This window comes from Sciurus vulgaris (assembly GCF_902686455.1).
Source record: "Sciurus vulgaris genome assembly, chromosome: 8".
Lineage (NCBI taxonomy): Eukaryota > Metazoa > Chordata > Mammalia > Rodentia > Sciuridae > Sciurus > Sciurus vulgaris.
The window spans coordinates 5636847-5656805 of NC_136468.1; the positions used below are offsets into that span (position 1 = coordinate 5636847).

Consider the following 19959-nt stretch of genomic DNA (forward strand, 5'->3'; position numbering starts at 1 on the left):
GGTCGGGGCGGATCCTCGAGACCCCTTTCTGTGCACAGCGTTTACGTGGCAGACCTGAAACTCATTTGTTTTCCCGTTGAGAGCTCTGGAAGGACTTGGGGGCTTTGAGGCTTGCGTGGTGTAACTTTGGGGATCTCCCAACCCCACTCCAGCCCCTCGTCATTTTCATGACTTTTGCTTTCATTCACGTGACACTACGGCTGGTTAAATGACAGGGGCTTGTCCTTGAAGACCCATGTCTTCCAGGATCCCTGAGGGAGAAGCCCAGGTATGTTCACCTGGAGTCAGGACATGAACTGAGGTCCCTTGGAGACAACTGGGTGTCCTGGGCTTGTACCAGCCCTAAGAGCTCAGGTGGAGCCTTTCCTGGGGACTCTCGGGTCTGGGGTCTGAGCCTGCTTGGCTCCCGGCACAAGCCATCAAGTGGGTCTTGAGAAAGCTCAGCAGGAACGAGCCTCTCAGCACCCTGAGGAGCAGCTGTTCCTCAAGTTCTTTCCTGGAGCCAGGGAAACCTGGACACCCATGGAGTCAGTGAGACCTGGACCCCCAGGAGTCAGTGAGACCCGGACACTCAGGAGTCAGTGAGAACTGGACCCCCATGGAGCCAGGGGAGACGTGGACCCCCATGGAGTCAGTGAGACCTGGAAACAAACCAATCCAGCAGTTCACCGTAAGGGCCCAGAGCCACGCCAGGGAGCTGGAGTCCTGCTAGCGGGGATCAGTGGGCCTCCTGGAGAGGCAGCCTGGGGTGGAGGAGAGAAGAGGGGTTTACCAGGCAGGAGCCCCTGGACAAGGGAGGGCAGGGAGTGGGTCAGACGAGAAAGCCTGCGGGTCAGTTCTCAGGACAGCTGTACCCAGGGCTGCAAACCCAGTGGCTTAAAACAACAGAACCTGACTCTCCCACGTCTGAAATCAAGGTGTGGGCAGAGTGGGGCTCCCTCCGAGGGCTCCGGGAAAGGTCTTCCCCGCCTCCTGCAGCTCAGGTTCATGGCTCCCACCTCTGCTCCATTCCCACACAGGCTCTCTCCTGTGTTTGTGCCCGTTTTGTCCTTCTTATAAGGACACCAGTCATACTGGATTAAATTCACTTCCATCCAGTATGACCTCCTCTTACCACGATCACATCTGCAAAGACCCTCTCTTCAAATATGTGGGGCGGGGAGTATGGCTCAGTGGTAGGGCCTGTGCTTAGCATGCTCCGGACCCCGGGTTCCATCCACAGCACCAGCAGCAAAACAAAACAACACAAAACAAAACACTCGATAAGCCACACTCACAGGCACAGGGAAGGGCTGCCACTTGTTTTTTAAGGGACACAACTTAACTCACAAGCAGCGCATATCTGGGCCAAGATGCCAGGCTGCCTGGCTGAACAGAGGTGGGGAACGAGGCTGCAGGAGGGCCCGGAGGCTGCAGGGCTCCCTTGGCCTTGGAGGAGGGAGACGCTGCTGCAGCCTGCAGGGGGCTACTGGGCCTCCTTCCAGAACTGGCTGCAGTGCTGAGGTGTCAGTGGTGAGAGGAGGTGTGACATGGTACGGCCAGCTCAGGGAGTTCCGATGCAGGCACTGGGGAATGGAGCAGAGCCATGCCAGCCACAGCAGGGACCATGCATTCTTGGAGAGGCAGATTCTCCAAGGTCAGTCACTTGACCTGGTGCACCCATTGACCCTCTGGAACTTCCTGCTATGATCTGGTTCTGAGGGTCCACGAGATCATAAAGCTAGATGGCTTCTGCATCAGCCCTGGTGCATCTCGGAAGAGCCTGGGCAGAGTCAGGAGGCATGAAGAGGTTGCCTGAACAGGTGTTCCCACCCCAGGCCATCTGCTAGGGTTACATTGGTACTCCTTGTCAGCTGACACCTGTGTCCGTATGGGGAAGGGAGGTCCCACAGGACCAGCCTAAGAAGTGGGGAAAGTCCAGGCTTGACTGACAGATGGTCATTCTAAGGGGGGATAATTGAAAATTTCCGGCAGCTACATGACATCATGTTTACAGACAGCTCTGAATGACAGTGGAGAGGACACGCCCCCCCCCCCCCCCCCCCCAGGGCAAGCCTGTGGGAAGTACACCGTTCATCCCAAGGTGTAGAAGAAGCAGACTGAGCTGAGAATAAGCACAGGTGCCTGGGTCATGGTTGGTCAGTAGGGTAGGGCCCGGCAGCAAAAGGACTGAAGGTCAGAGGAAAGGAGGCCCAGGTAGAGGGAAGCAGTTGGCCCCATGGGGTGAACACAAGGTGTTTTGTATCACACATTGATGTCCACCAGGGAGCAGCTACCATGGAGGATGCCTTGAACAACACAGTGCCCAAAATGACTCCCCAGCCACCCTGGTACTCAACAGGACATGTGAATGGAGCGGCCAGAGTGGCAGGGAGGAAGGCCAGACAGAAGATTGACAGCACAGGTTCCCACTGACATATGCCACCCCTGAATTTCCAACCAGTAACTGAGGCCAAGCTGAGCCTCCAATATGGTGCTGCTCCTGGAGGGGCCCAGCCGTCTACTCAGAAGCAAGTTAAGTCCCTTTGCTTGTGGAAGAGCCACAAGGGCAGATTCCTACTCCAGGAGTGTATTTGCTTTGCTGCCCACAGAGCAGCATCAAGTCCCACAGGCATGTGACCCCCCCAGAGCAGCATCCAGTGGAGGAGCCTGGCCGAGAAGGCCTGTGGGGAGAACCTTGATGGAGGGTCTTATGGCTTGTTGGATGGCACATCCAGAACAGGCAGGTCTCACCCAGGACTGCAGTGGTCAGGCGAAGGCAGGGCTGCAGCCCCAGGGGACATGGCAAGGATGAGAAAAGCAAGCCTCAGACACAGCAGAGGCACTGAATGGGCACTGGGCACGGCCTCCCACAGCAGGCACATGTGGGCCCAGGGACCACAGGGTGGAGGCAGGAGTGGCCCCACTCACCATCACTGCAGTGACCCACTGGGAGGGACTATGCTCCCTGACCCTGCAACTCTGGACTCTGTAGGGCTAAGTGTCCTGATCCCAGAGGGGGTACACTCTCCCCAGGAGATAAAGCGAGGGTCCCTGTGAGCCACAAGTCACAGCTACCAGTAGGATCCTTTGATGCCTGCCTCTGGGGGCAGGAGTGGGAAGAAGTATCACTTACTGAAGGGGTTAACTGACCTCAGTCCCCAGCAGAGGTCTGGCTGGTTGGCAGGGGCCCAGGAGGAGTGTGTGAAAGCTGGTGCCACTTGGATCCTCCCGACGTGGGTGACCGCGGGTGACCCGACCTGGCTTGAGGAGGGCGTGATCCTCCAGGCTCAGGGTCTCAGGAGGAAGGTTTGCATCCCACCACCAGGCAAGCCACGCACGTTTAGGAAAGATGCCCTAGTGGGGAAGGAGAGCCCCAGGCCCCTCGTGGCGCCAAGTGGTGGCAGCACTGGGCTTGTGGTTACGCCCATCTTACTCCCTCGTGTTTCTTCCAAGATGAGAGGCCCAAGGAATGAAGGGGGAGCTGCGTCCCAAACACATGCAGTAACGCGACTGTGTGTGGCGCAGGGGGACCTGTGGCCCCGTGGTGTCCTCAGTGCTCCTTCCAAGGGACGCACGGCAGAGCCATCCTCCACTGACAGCCCAGAACCTTCCCTGTGGGTCCTCCACACGTTCTCTGGCTGTCCCTGGGTGAAAACAGAACCCGGAGGGGCCCCTCCTGTCTTTCTGAGACTCCTCTCACTAAAGGCTTCTGCTTGGTGGCTGCCCCTGTCCGGCAGGGACTTTCTCAGAACCGCGCCGCAGTCTGGGACTTCTCTTGCCCAGAGCTGTCGGGCCCACTCCCGCCTCTCCCTGTGCCTCCCCGTCACCTCTCTTGCATGTCTAGTTCCCTCTGGGCGGCTGCTTGCCTGAAGTTTTAGCTGACGGCGATACAGTAGGGAAGAGGGACATCGTGGACTTGGCAGTTTGTGGTACAGTGAAGGAGAGAGGCGGACTGAGATGCCAGTGTTTTAGCCTGACAACTTTTCAGGCCCAATTTTTCATTGGTAAGGGTCAGTTAGAGCAAAATTCACAGACTGGGGAGATGTGCCAGAGACTGTGACAGAGGGATTTTACCTTAACCTACAGAGAAACCGTGATGGATCATTTATGTGCCTACGCTATGCTGGCACTGTTGCTAGGTTTCACAAATGTTCCATCACAAACTTACTGACATTGACATTTTTGCATCTTTGTCCCTTGCTCTAAGCCTGGCTCTATATCAACTTTTGCAAAGAGAGCTCTAAAATATTTTAAGCCAAGAGAAAATGGTTAGAATAAATGTAGACTTTCTCCAAGAAATATCACAATGCTATTATTTATGTTCTCTTGAAATGAAAGCAAAACGGAGAAGTAAATCCAAGGCAGGGCGTTTTGCAATCTTGTGTTGCCCTAGGAGCAACCATTTGGTGAATCTGAATTTAAAAACGGAAAGAGATACTAGGGTCAAAAGAAAAAATTCAGGAAGTGGTAAGAGAAAAACCAAAGGAAAGTGGGTGCTTTTCCTCACTCCTCCGCCCTCCTGCCAGCCGGGGTTATCTGTTTACAGCGCCATGGGAATTTTACCATAAATAAATGGAACCTGAATTATGCTTGTCAAAGTAAATGACCAACATTGGCTTGATGTTCTGAGTCTTGGCTTCTGTGCTCACTGTGTATTTTTCTTGCTCGGGTAACTCGAAACACCATTGATGGACGTTGCCAATCCTGATTATTTGTGAGCTTTGGCCGGCCTTCTTCAATGACAAAGGGAAAAGTCCTTTTCCTATAGGAAAAGATTTAGGCACGTAGGTTCCATCAGTTATTCATCTAGATTCCCAGAGTGGCAAGACTTCCCAAGGTCTCCGCTGCTCCTGGCCTGTGAAATGGTCCTGCTTCCCATGAACACTGGGGGGAGCCGTGGCCACCCATCCTGGGGGATGGCTGGGTCCTGGGTGTGACTAAGGCTGCCTCCTTCCTCACGGATGCTCAGAGTGGGCTCTGTGAGCAGCACAGGGTGGCCCCTGTTAGGCCCGGCTGCCACGTGACGCTGCAGGACCTCTGGCAGGTTGCTGGTCAGGAGAGCAGGACTCCCTGCAGCATAGAGGGATGTTGGTGGCCATGGATCAGGTGCCGGGGGGCGGGGGGGGGGCGGCAGGAACACCAATAACTCATATTAGTTACTCTGCCTGAAGTGAGTAACTAACCTTCTCTCTTACCTTCTCTCTTCCCTGCTTCCTCCCCAGATTGTTCTAGAAAAAATAACCTACAAGAAGGCAAAAAAAAAAAAAAAAAAAAAAAAAAAATTAATTAATTAAAATTGAGAAATTAGGGCTTTGGATTGCAAGAGACAGAAATCCAATTCTCACTTAAGACAGTGTGGCATTTCCTTGGCTTGGAGGGAGAGGCAGAAGGGAAACTGGACTCAGGGACTACAGGAAGTAGGCTTTCAACTGTGGGTGCTATGTTCTGAGTTCTTCCCACTCTGGGTGCTATATTCAGGCTGGCAGGCTCGCTTTCCCTGGAGGGGGGCAGCTCCAGGTTGAAGTTGCATGGCTTTGGGATAAGAACTAAACGGGCTCTGTCAGGTCCAGCTAGAACCCCAGGGAAGAGCTCTGATGGGCCACCCAGGAACAAGTCCCCAGTGTGAAGCGGGAACCAGGAAAGAGGAATAATGGCAACCTCCATTGGTGCTGAATGCAAGTTCCCCTGGAAGGAATATTCAGCAAATCGTGCATGCTTCTTGCAGGATACACAAAGCCAGGAGTAGCCGCAGCTAAGGGTAACGGCTCTGATGCTCCCTGTTCTAGCTAGCCCAGCCCACAAGTGCAAATGGCAAAAATTCAGGAGCAAGACAACTGTTCTTGGATATAAGACCAACAGGGATCTTTGCATGTTAGGCCTGGCCCTGATAAGGTGGGGTCCTTTCTAACATGGTTTCAGACAGTCCTGCTCAACACTCTAGACAGAAGCAGCCTGCCCCACTGTGATCTTGTGCCTCTTCTGAGTTCTGTCCCAAAGACCTGCTGCCTCCCTGCTCCCTCCTGAGCCCATCCAAAGCCTAGCACACAAGCAGTACCCTTCTCAAATCCTTCATGACCTCTCTTCTGTCTAGAAATCCCTTCCACCTGCTCCTTGGGTGGTATCCATTTATGGGCCTCCAGCAATCTAGAAAACACTCTAGAAAGACTCATAAAATCAACACCTATAAAACCCAACAAGCTCACCCTTACATCTGACACAACAGATTCCCTGTAAAAGTCACTCAACCCTCTGACCCTTATAGTGCGTGTGAGAATTCAGTGAGCTCACATCTATGAACACTCTGTGAAACAGGAAGTGCTCACATGCTTATTGATTCTCCCTCTGCAATGGGAGTAGTTTATCAGGTGTTTTCCCATCTGTTCGTCCAACATATAATCCACCTTCAGTCAGCTTAGTTCTTGCGGGGCTGGCACTCCTGATTTGCCATCAGCAGGCTGGACCCTTGGGGTCCCCAGCCCGGAGTCAGGCTTCTGCTGATTCATCACACAACATGCACTCAATAAATATTAATTGAACACAGGAAGAAAAGGCAGTGGTTCCTTATACTGAGCACAATCTTTTGGTGTCCATCTTAGTGCTCAAAGAACTCAGAGAAAGAAGGGAGCATCCTTGGGAGATTCATACCTGTCTGATGGAGAGGACCTGTGAAGTCATCCAGGCCAGCTGTCTTCTTTCTCAGATAAGATGCTCCAAGAGGTGCCTATCTGCCCAGCTGGGAAGGTGAGTGCCAGCTCAGCCAGACTAGGGCCTAGGTTCCTGCCAGAGTGGCTTCCACTCTCAGGAGATAAAACAAAAATTACTATGAAAGTGTATCTCCTTCTTCCACTGCTTCATATCTTTTCCAAAATAAATAACAAGAAGATCAAAGACTTAAACGTAAAATGATTTGCATGCAAAAAACGAAAGCATAAAAATGCAGAAGTAAATATGGGGGATGTTTTAGAAATAATTTTGAAATAGGAAGGACATCTCTGAATGTGACCGAAAACCCCAGTAGACATAAAAACAAATTAATATTGGGTGCGGTGGCCCATGCCTATAATCCCAGTGACTCGGGAGGCTGAGGCAGGAGGATTGCAAGTTTGAGACCAACCTTAGCAATTTAGTGAGATCCTGTCTCAAAATTAAAAAGAGTAAAAACGGCTGGGGGTGTGGCCCCCGGGTTAATCCCTGGTTGCCCTCCCCCAATTAACAAAGTGATCCATGTGTGGGAGAACTTCTGCATGGAAAAGGGTGATAAACAAAGTCAAAAGACAGCTAATAAACAGGGAAGAGTTACGGGCAAGTCCCAGCACTGACTAATTTCCTAGCTCTGGGCGAATTTCTTTGGTATCTGAAGAACGCCTGCTGGTGCACGAGAAAAGCCCTGCAATCCAACAGGAGCCTGGGGGAAATCACAGACAATTCACAGAAAGGCAACGCGAAAGAAATACAAATGTACAGAGAGATTCATCCTCATTCATCACAGGAAAATGCACAGCAAATGAAGGAGGCACTCTTTGAACCTAACAGATTGGCAGGTGTCAGAAAGCTGGAGACAGGTTGTGTTCCCGTGGGTGCAGAGACCGGCATGGTGCCATGTTGGCTGTGCGGATCGACCAGCCTCCAGGAGGACTGAGCAGCCTCCTGCTGAAATTCCCAACATGCCCCTTCCCCGCTGAGCCTGTGCCCTTCAGAGCACTCCTAATTGTGTGAAACGCGCTGCGCCTGAGCTTGCCAGCCCTGGGAGCTGCCTAGGTTCTCATCGGCAGGGAACTGCTTACATAAACATAACGTAGTAAGTAAATAATGCTAGCCACAAATCCTGTGCTGTGCATACAGCGGAATACTATGCAGCCATCCCAGGAGAACGCGGCCATCTAAGACAATCTCCAAGATGCGGAGCTCACTGCCCAGCCAGGCACAAGCCTCTTTCTGTTCAGGAAAGTGCCTGCGTGTCCCTTGCCCTCCCCCTCCCCCAGGATGCTTCCCACCTCTCTCCTGGCACCTGCCCCTCATCAGCAGGTGGCACTGCTTGCTAGTCAGCAAGAAAACAAGTCTGGTCTCCCAGTGTCTGTGCCTGCGACTGGGCCTCTCCTGCCACAGGGCTCACAGGCTCTGGCCCCTGCACTGAGTCTGCTCCCACTCCAGGCTCCTGTCCTTTCCCCCTTGTCCCTACACCACCCATGCCCTGCCCTGCCTGGTTTTGGGGTTGTCCTAACACACAAACGTGCAGCAATGTACCCGAGTTGGAAAAATCCTCTCCTGACCCTTCCTCCCCGTCCACCACCCTGTTCCTGCTCCCTATTCAGCGGAGCTCCCAGACGCTGGTGCCACGCACCCTCCTCCCCACTCCCAGGAGCCTGCTGCACCAGGCCTCTGCTCACCCAGCTGATGGTCCACACTTAGGTGAAAGCCAGTCCTGCCGAGGGAAGGGCGAGCCCCACCTGACCTTCTTCCACCAAACCTGGAACATCCCAGGCCCACTGGTCACTCTCCTCCAGGAGCCTGCAGGCTCCCACTCAGGCCTCAGGCTGCTGCTCCAACGTCCAGGGGCTCTCAGGTGGTGCTCAGGACTGGCGAAGTGAAATCAGAGCAGGAGACCCCTGCCTCCCTGCTCCTCCAGCTCCTGCCTCCCCACACTGTCTCCGGCTGGCCAAACCTGGCCAGATGCCAGCTGGCAGAAGATCCTGGGGCTGTCGTTTCCAGCAGTACAGACCAGGCTGGGACAGGGAATGCATCTCTGAGCAGAAACCTGAGGTCACCCAAAGAAATTTATGCATCCATCCCACAAGTGCTGGGAAGCCCGTGAGCCATGGCAAGTAAGCTCTACAATGACAAGAAAATGTTCTCGTACACAAGCCAGAGGACAAGGAACTTAGTGATCATGCTTTGCTTTTGACCTAGAAGGTACAAGCTGTAATAGGTGGGGACAGAAAAAGCAAAGCCAGGCTGTCAGCACAGTGGCGCTGCTGGCCCCGCGAGTGGCGTCGATGTGAAGGGACCTTGTGTAAGCCACGGAGAGTCCCACTTGGAAGGCTTCTCCCTCCCCTGCTCTCTTCCCAGACCTCATGTAATTCTTAGGTTATATTTAGGAACATTGTACAAAATACCTTTTGATCCACATTGGCATAAGGAGAGTTGTCAGAAACCACCATGTCCTTGAGAACTGCCCTGCATGCCCGGAGTCCTTGAACTGGACATCTCTGTGGGATTCGTCTGGGCACCAGACAGACATTGATTGATTGCAGAATGAAGTGCTAAGACACAAGGACAACAGTGGACTCGGGCAAGGTCGCATGGGGCTGACTCAGACAGCTTCCTCTGTGCCTTTCCAATGGGGCTTGAAGATCAAAGGTGCCTGTGTGCACCTGAAAATCAAGGTCACCCCTGTTGCCCACGCCAAGGGCACAGATGGCATGTACATTTATTTCCTCCTGGAGTCTTGATGTACAGCCCTGACAGACGTTCTAGAGGGCAAGCCTGGATGTCAGCTACGTGTTGCCTTAGCGGATGACATCAGCGGTGCTGGTAAGCCAGAGGGTCAGACAGGCCCTCCACATTTATGCTCCAGGGTAGGCAATTTGGAGCTGGTGTAATTGCCAAAATAACTTTGTTTGCTCAGGAAATTATGATTGATTTGCATTATTTACTCATGTACCAATGGCTAGATGGTCAAGAGGGTCAGAAAATAGTCAAGAGCCATATTCAGATCATAGAGGACTCCACATTTCCCAAGGTTGATGGTCTGCCGACCGCATGCTCATAACTAAGTCCAGAGCTGACACACACAGACCTTTAGTCACATTCTGCAACCTGGGGAGCCCAGATGTTCCACCGGTGGGAGGTGACACGGATCACTAGAACAAAAGCCACACGAGGCACACTGTGGGTCAATGACCACGGCAGCTGTTGGCAGAGCCGGAGACTTCATTCCCAGCTATGCTGTCTGCGTGACTAGTACCCTTAGGAAGGGAGTTGGTGGCTGGGTTACCCACCTTTTATTTAGCAAACACGCTTCTCCATGGTGTGGCGTGGTGCTGCATGGTCACACGCTCCCTGCTTGCTGAATCTGTTGTTCTGGAGAACTGCTGAGCGTGCTTTTAGGCACGGAGCTGGCAAAGACCCAGGCTCTTCCCCAGAGGGAAGACGTGAACAGCAAGTCTGACCCTGGGGAGCACATTGCCACAGAGTTCACCCTTGCCGCGACCCAAAGTTCCTCTTGGATTTCTCCATCAGAACTGCCTGAGGTCGCCTGGCATTATGGACCAAGGGCAGCCTGAAAGGAGATCAAGAAGGGGGCTGGTTTGGGTGACCCAGAAAATGAACAGGCACCCAAGAAGGGAGTGGCCAGGAGATCTGGCACCTCAGAGCAGGGTTCCACTCGCCCTGGGGGAGCCCCTGCCTCTGCGCCCCTCAGGTATCAATATTCAGGGCTACCTTCACATTGGTGAGTGCCAGGCTGAGAGGAAGGTGGAAGTGGGAGTGTGCCTGCTGGTCTTCGTTGTCACCATCAGGTTACACACCCTGAGCTTGGTGTGCAGGGAGTTGTCACAGCATTTACAGAGGCCCTGAGCTCACAGCTTGTCAGATCCTCTTTCTGAGTGGCTTTTGGCATGGAACTGAGTCCCTGGGGTCCTGAACATGTTAGCTGTTGCTGTCACAACCCTGTGTCACTGGCTGGAAACAAGGCAGCAGAGATGTTTTGTAGCTTGTCTAAGTCACCTTGGAGGCATTTCCTTGAGTCTTGGTAGTCTTGTGTATAGCTCTTAAAAGAGGAGGGGGCACACTTGTTCTGTTTTCACAGAGGGTACAGCAATGGGACCAAGGGACATAAGTTAATGGATGCAAAGCATTCACTGGCAACTGGGATGCAGCTTCCCTCCACAGTAAAGTGCATATGATGTTCTCTCAGGGGGGCTAATAGACATTAGAGATCACTTATCTTCCTCTCTCCTTTCCCACGTGGGAGGCACTGCCAGCAAGGAGGAGGATCCACCAGACACACATATCCATCTGGAGTGCCCCAGAGTCGTACATCTATGACATTCCAAGGGCAGGGCAGGTGGGGACTTTGAATCCATGAGTGTACCACCAATTCTGACCCCTTCTCAGTTGTCAGTTCTGTGCAAAGATGGCCTGTGGCTTCCAAAGTCATCTTCATTTATGTGAGATATTAATAGACAAAAGAACAAGTGGGAGTAGGGACAGGAGACAAGCACCCTTGGAAAACCGGGCTAAGTGAAATGAAAGCACCAGGACACCCCTAAGCTGAGCGGAGGCCCCCTTACCTTAACTTGTTTATTTCTTGTCCTGCACCTCCCAGCGCTGTTGCAGGCCTTGGCTCTGGTGCAGCAGGTTAAACTGTCTTCTGTGAACGGAACACTCTCCTGGTTTGGCAAGAGGTGGGTTTGGCCCATCATTGTGAGGGGCCAGTGAGTTGAGCGGAAGCCCTGAGGGCGAACAGCACTCAGAATTGGGTGCTCCAGTTGTGCGGGTGATGCTAGTGTTGTGGGAGAGCAGTCCCACAGTCACCAGTTGTGCTGTGAAACACGGTTAATGATCCTGCTCACTGGATGTGCTGAAGCATGTAAAACCCCCGACAGCCCCGTGCACTGACTATTGACTCACCCTCACCCGCCCAGACAAACCGCAGGTCAAGTGGAGAAGCGACTCAGCACACCCCGCTCCCCTCCATGGGAAGCCTTGTCCCTAGCCATCTCTAGTCAAAGACCTGAGGTGCTTCTGTCATCGTTATTTCTTTGTTGTTTTTAATTTCCAATTCACGTTGAATGGTACTTTTGTAAAATTCGGTTAAAAAATGAATTGCTAGAGCAATAAAATTAATGAGGTCATACAAAATATAATCCAGACAAGATACAAGCCCTGGTTAAAAAGGTCTTAGAAATCATGCAAAGACCATCCCTTTCCTTTTCCAGATGGTGATCCTGGCACGCAGTGGCAGTGGCAGTGAGGAGTGGAACTCCAGTAGTCCTTCTGGAGCAGACAGGATGGTTCCCGCCAAGTTCTTTCTCTCCCTTCTATCAATCAGAAGGACGGAGCAGACCAGGGGGAGATGAATGAGGCACTGGCCTTGGGTGGAAATTTTATGACCGTGCCCAAAACTCACGTCAGCAATATAAAGAATATTTTAATGTAATATTTTCTAAAAATCAGAATTTTGCTCAAAGGCAGGATCAATGAGCCAAGCAACATTGGAGCCCTAGGCTTAAAAGGCAAAATCAGTTATCCTGTCTCCCTTTAAGGTTTTGGTATTTTGTTTAGCACAGATTTGATTGCATTAATTTTGGGAAGGTCACAGGCAGGGCATTCAGCAGTGTGGATGCCAGGGGTCGTGGTGTGGACAGCTGCTTGAGCATACCACATGTAGCTAGCTGCTGGCTGAAACAACTGTATGTGCACCCACAGGTAACAGAAGATGAGGGTTTTCAGAAAGTGCCCCAAAGAAAAACGATCACAGTGCTCCCTCCAATCTGGACAGAAGACGTGATCAATTTAATAATATCTTTTGGAAGAAAAAAAATGTCTGATAAGATTCCTCTGACATCACCTAAAGGAAACACCTGATTTCAGAAATATTAACATATGGGACCAAAAGGAGGGGGAAATGCTGTTAAAATGCAAGTGATACAGTAAAATGTATTAACTTAGGATTGAAATGCACTAAAACCCAGACGCCAATAAAATAAACTCAGGGAACAAATTATTTTATGGATGAAGGATTGTACAAATTTATAGAAATCAGTGGACAAAAGTATACATTATAATAATTGCTTAAAACTGCCCCGTTCAGAAAATATGTGATATGATAAGAAACATTGTGTGTCCCCTTCTGAGCTCTTCCCAGTGGCTCTTCCCTGACTTCCTCCCGGGTCAGCCTGCTCCCTTCCAATGGCTCCATCTTTCCTTCCAAACCCTGTTCTCATCCAATGCATGATTTATGAGCCCCAGCAAATTATCATGGGGATAGGGATTAACATTTTAAGCTAAAAAGAGGACATTTAAATGACATCCAGGAGTGATTTTTAGTGGGTGAGGGTGGATTCCCTTGGTCATTTAACCCCAACTGGCAGACCGAAGGCTACCTCTACTACTTGTAACTGAAGATTTGAGCACTTAGTGAAACGATAAGGTCATGCTGGGTCCCTTGGAATCCTTTAGCTTGGAGCCACCCAGGAAAAGACCCAGAAATCCCACACCGGGAGCCATGGTGGAGCTTGGTGGAGCCCCCCAGACAGGGAGCTGCTGGGCACTGCTGCCGGGCGCTGCTGCCCGACTGAGGGGGCCTTCAGTCTGGCTTCATTCTAGGCTGCAGAGCAGGAAAAAAGAAAATAGGTAAACCCGACCACAACCCACCCCGTGATCAGGGACCATCCACACCAGCACTTTCACCCAAACGGCTGGAACTTGAACTGGGAGCCTCGAATGCGGCCGAAACAGGGCTTCCCGGAGGAGGCGGCGAGCCCTTTTTCTAAGGCACTTTCACTAAAGCGCGCTAACCACTGCTCCTCCGAAAGGGACTGTGCGGAGGCAGCACCTGGAGAGGAATTAAGGCCATCTGCTCACGGGACCCCAAGGTGTCCCTGCTGTGTTCTTCCTCTGGGTGGAATGCGTGCGCTACTGAGCACGGGGAACGACTGAGCTGATGTCCGCATTCAGAAAGCTCCAGTGACCTTTGGAGTCACCGCGTCCTCTAAGCAGGAGAGGAAGCGAACCCCAACCTCCCCACTTCCAGCACCCGCAGCTGAGGTCGCGCTATCCCGGAGAGCACCTGGAAGGCGGAGCCTCAGCAGAGGGCGGTGCCAGTTTCGCAGTCCCGGGTCTCTAAGGGACTGTGGCAGCACGTGGAGCCCCCTTGCCCTGGCTTTCGGGCCCTCTCTCACTCATTTCTTCCCTCAGCCGCGGGAACGTGAGCTTTACCGCGGATCGGCTGCACACGTCTGGACGAAGCACCGCCGGGTGGGTGGTGGGGGAGGAAAACCCGCTCTCACCCAGGACACAGACCGCTCTCTTTGCGGATTGGGGTCTGCGTGCCAGGTGGGGCGGGACCCAGCAGGGCCGAGTTTCCCGCGAAGCCTGTGCTGGTCAACGCGCAGCCCCCCGAAAACCCGGGGTTCCCTTCGCCGCCGGGTCTGCGGCAGGCACGAGACGCGTGTGCGTATGCGTGTTTCCAGGGGTCGCGCCTAAACAGAGACACCGAGATGGGTCAGAAATCAGCCCCGAGAAAGTCCCAGCGGCCTCCGCCGCAGGGGACAGCGCGCGGCGACCCGGGGGCTACGGGGAATGGGGCAGTGGCGCCGCACGCCGCGCACTTCCTGTTCAACGCGCGCAGCCTTCCACCGCCCCGCGCTCTGAAGCCTGCGTCGGTGCCAGGCCCGGCTCCTCACTGTCCCTCTCGGTCCCCGGGGACCGCGGCGCGGCGGTGGGCTGGGGGCGGGCGCCCTGCCCTCCTGGCCCAGCCCGGCTCGGGGCGCGCCCTCCGGCCCGCAGGGCCTGCGAGCCGCCGCCAGAACTTCTGCCTGCAGCCACGCAGTAGCCCAATTGCAAAGAGCCTTCGCCTTTGCACCTCCTCTTCCCCTCCTGCCCTCCCTCTCGCCCGCAGAGGAGGGCGGCCCTGGTCCCAGGCTCCTGGCTGCTTTATTCTGCGGCCGGCCGAGGCTTAAGTGTTTCTGTACCAACCGTCTCGCTCTCGCCAGGGTCTCCACCTAGGCACGGGCACAGGAGCGCTGTTTTCCACACTACTGTTTTTCATAGCACCTGCCTTTCAGATTACCTCTGGGAATCTGGGGGAGGAGCCGAGAGGGAGGGAAATGTTGCTTGGCTTTGCAAAAGGAAGGAAACTTTGTCACCCAGCAGGAGACCTCTGCCACGCGTAACCCAACCAGCACGGGCTCTGGCTCCGACTGACTTTGCACCCGATGATTCCGTAGCAGAAAGAGCACGTTCCAACTCAGCGCTCCCCGCCGACCGCCATCCGCTCCGGTGGCGCGGCGCGAGTTACCTGCTCCACCCGCCCTCCCCGCGGAAGTCCCCACGAGGTGTCTTCGGGGTGGAAGGACAGTCATAAAGAGCGCGCGGCTCCAGTCCAACGGCAGCGGCCGGGGAGGACAGGGAGGGGGCAGAACCCCAGGGACGAGTCACCGGAATTAACTTCTGGTTAAAGTTATGGGAAGCGCGGCCATGGACACCAAGAAGAAGAAAGAGGCTTCCAGCCCCGGCGGGAGCGGTGGCAAGAAAAATCCCAGCCAGAAGAGGCGTTCGCTGCGAGTGCACATTCCGGTGAGTCCCAGCCTGCTGTCGCTCCCGACCCCAGCGCCGAGGCGGTTAACGCGGGACGCCCCGCGCGCGCCGTGCGTGCCCCTCCTGTCACTTCTGCAGCTGGGGGGAAGGGTGGAGGGGCAGGGCCCGAGCTGGGCTGCAGAGGCGAGGTTGGATCTCGCTTGCCACCCTTGTGTGGCCCGAACACTGGAGCGGTCCGGAGCGGGGGCGGCTGCAGAAGAGTGGGGGCACCGGGCGCGCCCCCAGGCCGGGCGCGGCTGGTGGCCGGTTGGGCGTAGCCCTGGATCCAGCCGGGTGCGGGTGCGTGGGGGCGGTGCATCGTGTTGTTTTGCTGAAAAAGGACTGTGTGGACTGCTCTCCGCCGGGGTGGAGCTGTGCGCAGAGGCCGGGGACGAAGGGGAGGGGCGGTGGGTGGGGACAGTGGCGGCGGCAGTGTAACTGCACCCCCAAATAGATCTCTCTCCTCACGAATTTCCTCGGAGTGCTTCTGGGCCCGCGGCGGGGGCTTCTCTGCAGGCTTTCTCCGCACACGCCCCGCTGGGAGTGTATTTTGGTCATGCGTGATATTTGGGGGTTCGGGGCTACCAAACTGTGCAGGGCTGCCACGAACTTCAGTACCCGCCACGCCGGCAACCTGGACTGGACTTTGGCGACATCGATCGGTCTGCAGATCGACCTTGTCCAGCCAGAGGGAGCGGCGGGTAGGGTCCTGCACCCACCCTGTGGTCCCATACACCTGCCCAGGTAGCTCCAGACCTTTTCCTGGCCTCCCTGTTAGTGGGGTCATGTCGTGGGAGGTGCATCGAGGCCTTTACCTTTACCCGAAGGGAACCCCCAACTGGGTCACACCCTCCGCCAGGACCAACCAAGTAAATGTCGGAACACCACACACACACACACACACACACACACACACACACACACACACACACTTGCTCACACTCCCAGACACACGTGCACAGCCCGTGGGCACACATGGGTAGAGGGCTCCATAAAGCCTATTTTGTTCTCTTCCTGCATGGCAGTTTTGGGCAGGGTGGGAGTGTGCAGTGAGTTCCACACCTAGTCAGAGCTAATCCTTCCTGACAGCTTCAGGCGGAGCTGGCTTACCAGTGCCTGGCCACTCACTCTTCACAGCGAATAGTACTAGACATTTCCTCCTGTGAATGCTGAGCAAGCCCTTCCTTCCAGACTCTCCCCCAAGGTCCTTCTGCTTAAACTTTCCTTCTGGCATTTATGACACCTGACTGAGGAAGTTGAGGGCCAGGGGCTCTGAGCCCCAGGCATATTATGGGTACTTAAGGAGCAGTCTGAAGTTGGGCACCCTGATAGTGGAGGGGACCAGCACCCAGGGAGCAGATGACTGGACACCCCCCACCCCTGCTGTATGGCCATCATGGTGATGACCCAAATATGCAGAAACAAAGGTTTTATTTGAAGAAGAAAATGTCCTGCTTACATCACTAATAAGACATTTAAAAGCCATATTTGTAAATTGAAATTTAGAATTGCTGCTAAAACAGTGATCATGTGGGTCAACCATTTAACCATTCAGTTTGCCCTGCTTGACAGATGGAGTTAATAATACCCATTCTTCCTGCCTTACAGGGATGTTGAAATAAAATAATTCATGGAAAAGCTCTTTACCATGTAAAGTGTGTTATATGCATATATGACTATTACATGCATGTCTAATTTAAAAATGAGGCAACAGAGAGAGAGAGAGAGAGAGAGAGAGGAACTTGACCTTGTCCAGTGGACAAGCCATATTGTATTGAGGTCAGATGGAAATCTGGTTTCCAATGCATGTGTGAGCTTGTGTGTGTGTGGTTCTGAGGCAATGTCAGTGGGAGCGTAGTACAAAATCCAGAACCAGTTAAGGGGCTAGAAGCCAGATAGTGACTGTTGAAAATGCATGCTGTGTTTGGGGTCCCTGACCCTTCTTAATGTGAGTGGTGCCTCTGGCAGCGTTTTACAATATTCTTAGTTTCATCTAGTTGTTAACCGAGTTCGACTATATGCTCAGTACTCTCCTTGTCTCAGTCCTCACAGTGCTTATGCTTGCTGGTGGGACCTCAGGGTCCCTTTGTCTACCAGCTAGTAACGACCTGTTGGTCACTTGGTAGGAGAGATAAGAATTAACAGTCTTTCTGGGAAAGTGAGGGTTTCAGGCGTGCTAGCAAGCCCTCTGAGGCCGTGAGATGACCAGAGCAGACAATGGGTGCTGGTAGAGGTGAGAGGAAGGGGAGATGGCTGTGGCTGATGTGTGCACAGAGACCCCAGGCCTGGAGGGAGAAATGGCTTCTTCCAGATACAGTGAAAAGCTGTGTCTTAAGAAGGTCAGGTCTTGAGGTCCAGGGTCCAGGGTCCTAGGGAATGGATTGAGACCAGACCAGACAGGACCTTGAAGACGGGTTGCCAGATCTCGTTACTACACATGCAAGCTGCCCAGTTAAATTTGAATTTCAGATCAACCTGTAGCATCTGAGATATGCCTACTAGAAATGATCCATCATTTATGTGGACTCTAGTCAAACTGGGTGACCTGCATCTTATCAGGCAACCCTGCTTGAGACCAGGAAAGGGAGTGAGGAGCTCCTCCCAAGGATGGAGAAGTGACAGTGAACACTGTCAATGCCCTGCCCTTCCCCGGTGGCTGCCCCAAAGTCCCTGCCGCTGAGATAGACAGCTGCCCGCTTGTGCCTTTGTCTCTGCCTGAAAGACTCGGGGTACAGCAGTGGGCTCAGCCTGTGCAGGGACACCTGAAAGTGCTAGGGTAATGCCCTGCTAGGGCTGTACTTGGAGGGCAGTCTCCTAGCTCCTGTATTCCTGGTGGGGACAGTTCTGACGTGGGCTCTTCAGGGCTTGGGGGTCCCTGGCAGGGCTGAGCCCCCATTGCACCCTCCTTGGCTTTCTGACTCCCTGCCTCGCTCCCCACTCCCTTAGTTGCGCTACCTGAGCTAAACTGCTGAACCTGTTCTTGTCTGGGTGTTAATTTGGAATGACCCAAACTAAGAAGCCACCCAAAGGTGATGAGCAGGAGGCTGGGAACGTGTGCAGAGTGGAGCGAAAGGTGAGTGCCCACAGCAGGAAGCCCACCCGGATGCTCCGGCAACCCCAGGGGCGAGGGTCCAGAGGCCATGCAGCGAGGTCAGAGAAGAAGGGCAGGTGGATACGCCGGAGGAAGATGGGCGAGTTTGGTTGGTGGTGAGGGAGCCAGAAACGGAGCTGGTGTTCTTGGTACAGTAGTGAGTCCTGGGGGAAATTTTGAGTTCAGTCACAGCTGCAGCGTTGAGTGTCCAGGGAAGCAAATCCAGAGAAAAATCACTTCCACCTCCTCAAGATCAGGGTCAGATATTTGATGGTGTCTCCAAAGTGTCATCAGGGAATTTTCGATTCTAAGGAGTTGCTCCTCAAAGACATCAAGGTCCTGGTGGCCCTGTGAGTCTAGTCACTTGGTGGTGACAAATGGCATTTGTGGTGACCAGGCCTCCTGGGGCCTCTAGTATCCCAGCAGCCTGTCTTTTCACTCAATTGGATGACCCCCTTCCAGAGCCTCAGTTTCCACCTGCACATCTGGTGCCCAGCAGAACCGTGGCTTCCTGTGTTGGGGAAATGGCTGCAAAGCTCCTCCGTAGGGCTCTTTACCCTGCTCCCTTACTGCCAGGGGCCCCCGCTGGGCCTCGAGGCCCCGGGGAAGAAGAATCCATTTTAGGGGACACCCCAGGGCCCATGGGTTGTTGCAGGTAAAGAGACCTATAATTACTAAATAATTTATAAATTCAGCTAGATTGGGGGCTAGATATGCAGGAAGAGAAAGCGGCCCTTGGGCCTGAGAATGTCACCTTGTCAGACGTTAGCCTGTTTCTCAGCCAGCTCAGATCACCTTCATGGGCTAACCTTCCTTGTCTTGCCAGGGGCAGGGAGGTCCACAGAGAGGACAGGCTGGCACTGGTCTGAGACTGCTGTAGGCCTGAGAGGGAGCAACTGGGCACAGTGGCTGGAGCTGTGGCACCTGGCGCTTGCCTCAGCCTTCCTCCCTGATGGGAGGCAGGAGTAGCAACGGGTGGGGGTGGCTGTGCACGGTATCTCCCTGGAACTGTAGCCGTGCGTGGCTCTGTCTGCACTTTGGGAGCAAGTGTGTGCTTCCTCCTGTTTTCTGTTCCAGGAAAAGCAGTTTCCCTGCTAACGCTGCAAGCCATGTGCCCCCAGGATTACCTTGATTAGCGTCTGTTGGCTGGCACGCTGTGGTCCTTGGGACAAGTCAATGACAAAGCCGGTGGCCAAGGGGAGAGGGAGGGCTTCAGAGGGAAGGCCCCAAAGCGGAGCCTGTGGGGACACTGAGGCAGGCCAGAAGGGCTGCTTCTCCACTGCTGAGTAGGATGTTAGTGACAGACTGCATATGACCCCAGGCCTGGTGGTCAGGAGCTCCAGGAACCCTTCACAGGCACTGAAGACAGACTACGAACAGAGCCGAGAGCAGCTGGCCGGTCACGGAAGGAGAGACGACTGGGCTCGGGTGGGCCTGCCGCTCATGGTGCCTCCGCCTGTCACATGGCCCCTGGGAAGCCTCACCACTGAGGCTGTGATGCCCTCTCTGTCTCCTTGGGAGTGGGAGCTAGGCTCAGCCTCCGGGCCTGGAGGACCAGACGTTCAGTAGGCTCTCCGTCCCCACCA

The 19959-nt window shown here is 54.0% G+C and overlaps 1 protein-coding gene and 1 long non-coding RNA gene across 4 annotated transcripts in view; one reads left to right on the plus strand and one right to left on the minus strand.

The window, feature by feature from the left end:
* Window positions 1–2931: 2931 nt before the first annotated feature.
* Window positions 2932–11243, minus strand: LOC306668042. Its single transcript, XR_013765714.1, has 3 exons — window positions 9096–11243; window positions 5178–5224; window positions 2932–5052 (listed from the first exon to the last, which is right to left on the minus strand). It is a non-coding gene; the product is annotated as an uncharacterized lncRNA (long non-coding RNA).
* A 32-nt stretch (window positions 11244–11275) lies between these two features.
* Window positions 11276–19959, plus strand: part of PRKAG2 (protein kinase AMP-activated non-catalytic subunit gamma 2) — a 263046-nt gene continuing 254362 nt past the window's right edge. The window contains exon 1 of one of the 3 annotated variants that reach the window (XM_079151049.1): window positions 11276–15282. In XM_079151049.1, coding sequence (XP_079007175.1) covers window positions 15169–15282 — 114 coding nt within the window. In that variant the 5' untranslated portion in view covers window positions 11276–15168. The remainder of the gene's footprint in view (window positions 15283–19959) is intronic. The other 2 variants (XM_079151047.1, XM_079151046.1) reach the window with 2 other exon arrangements.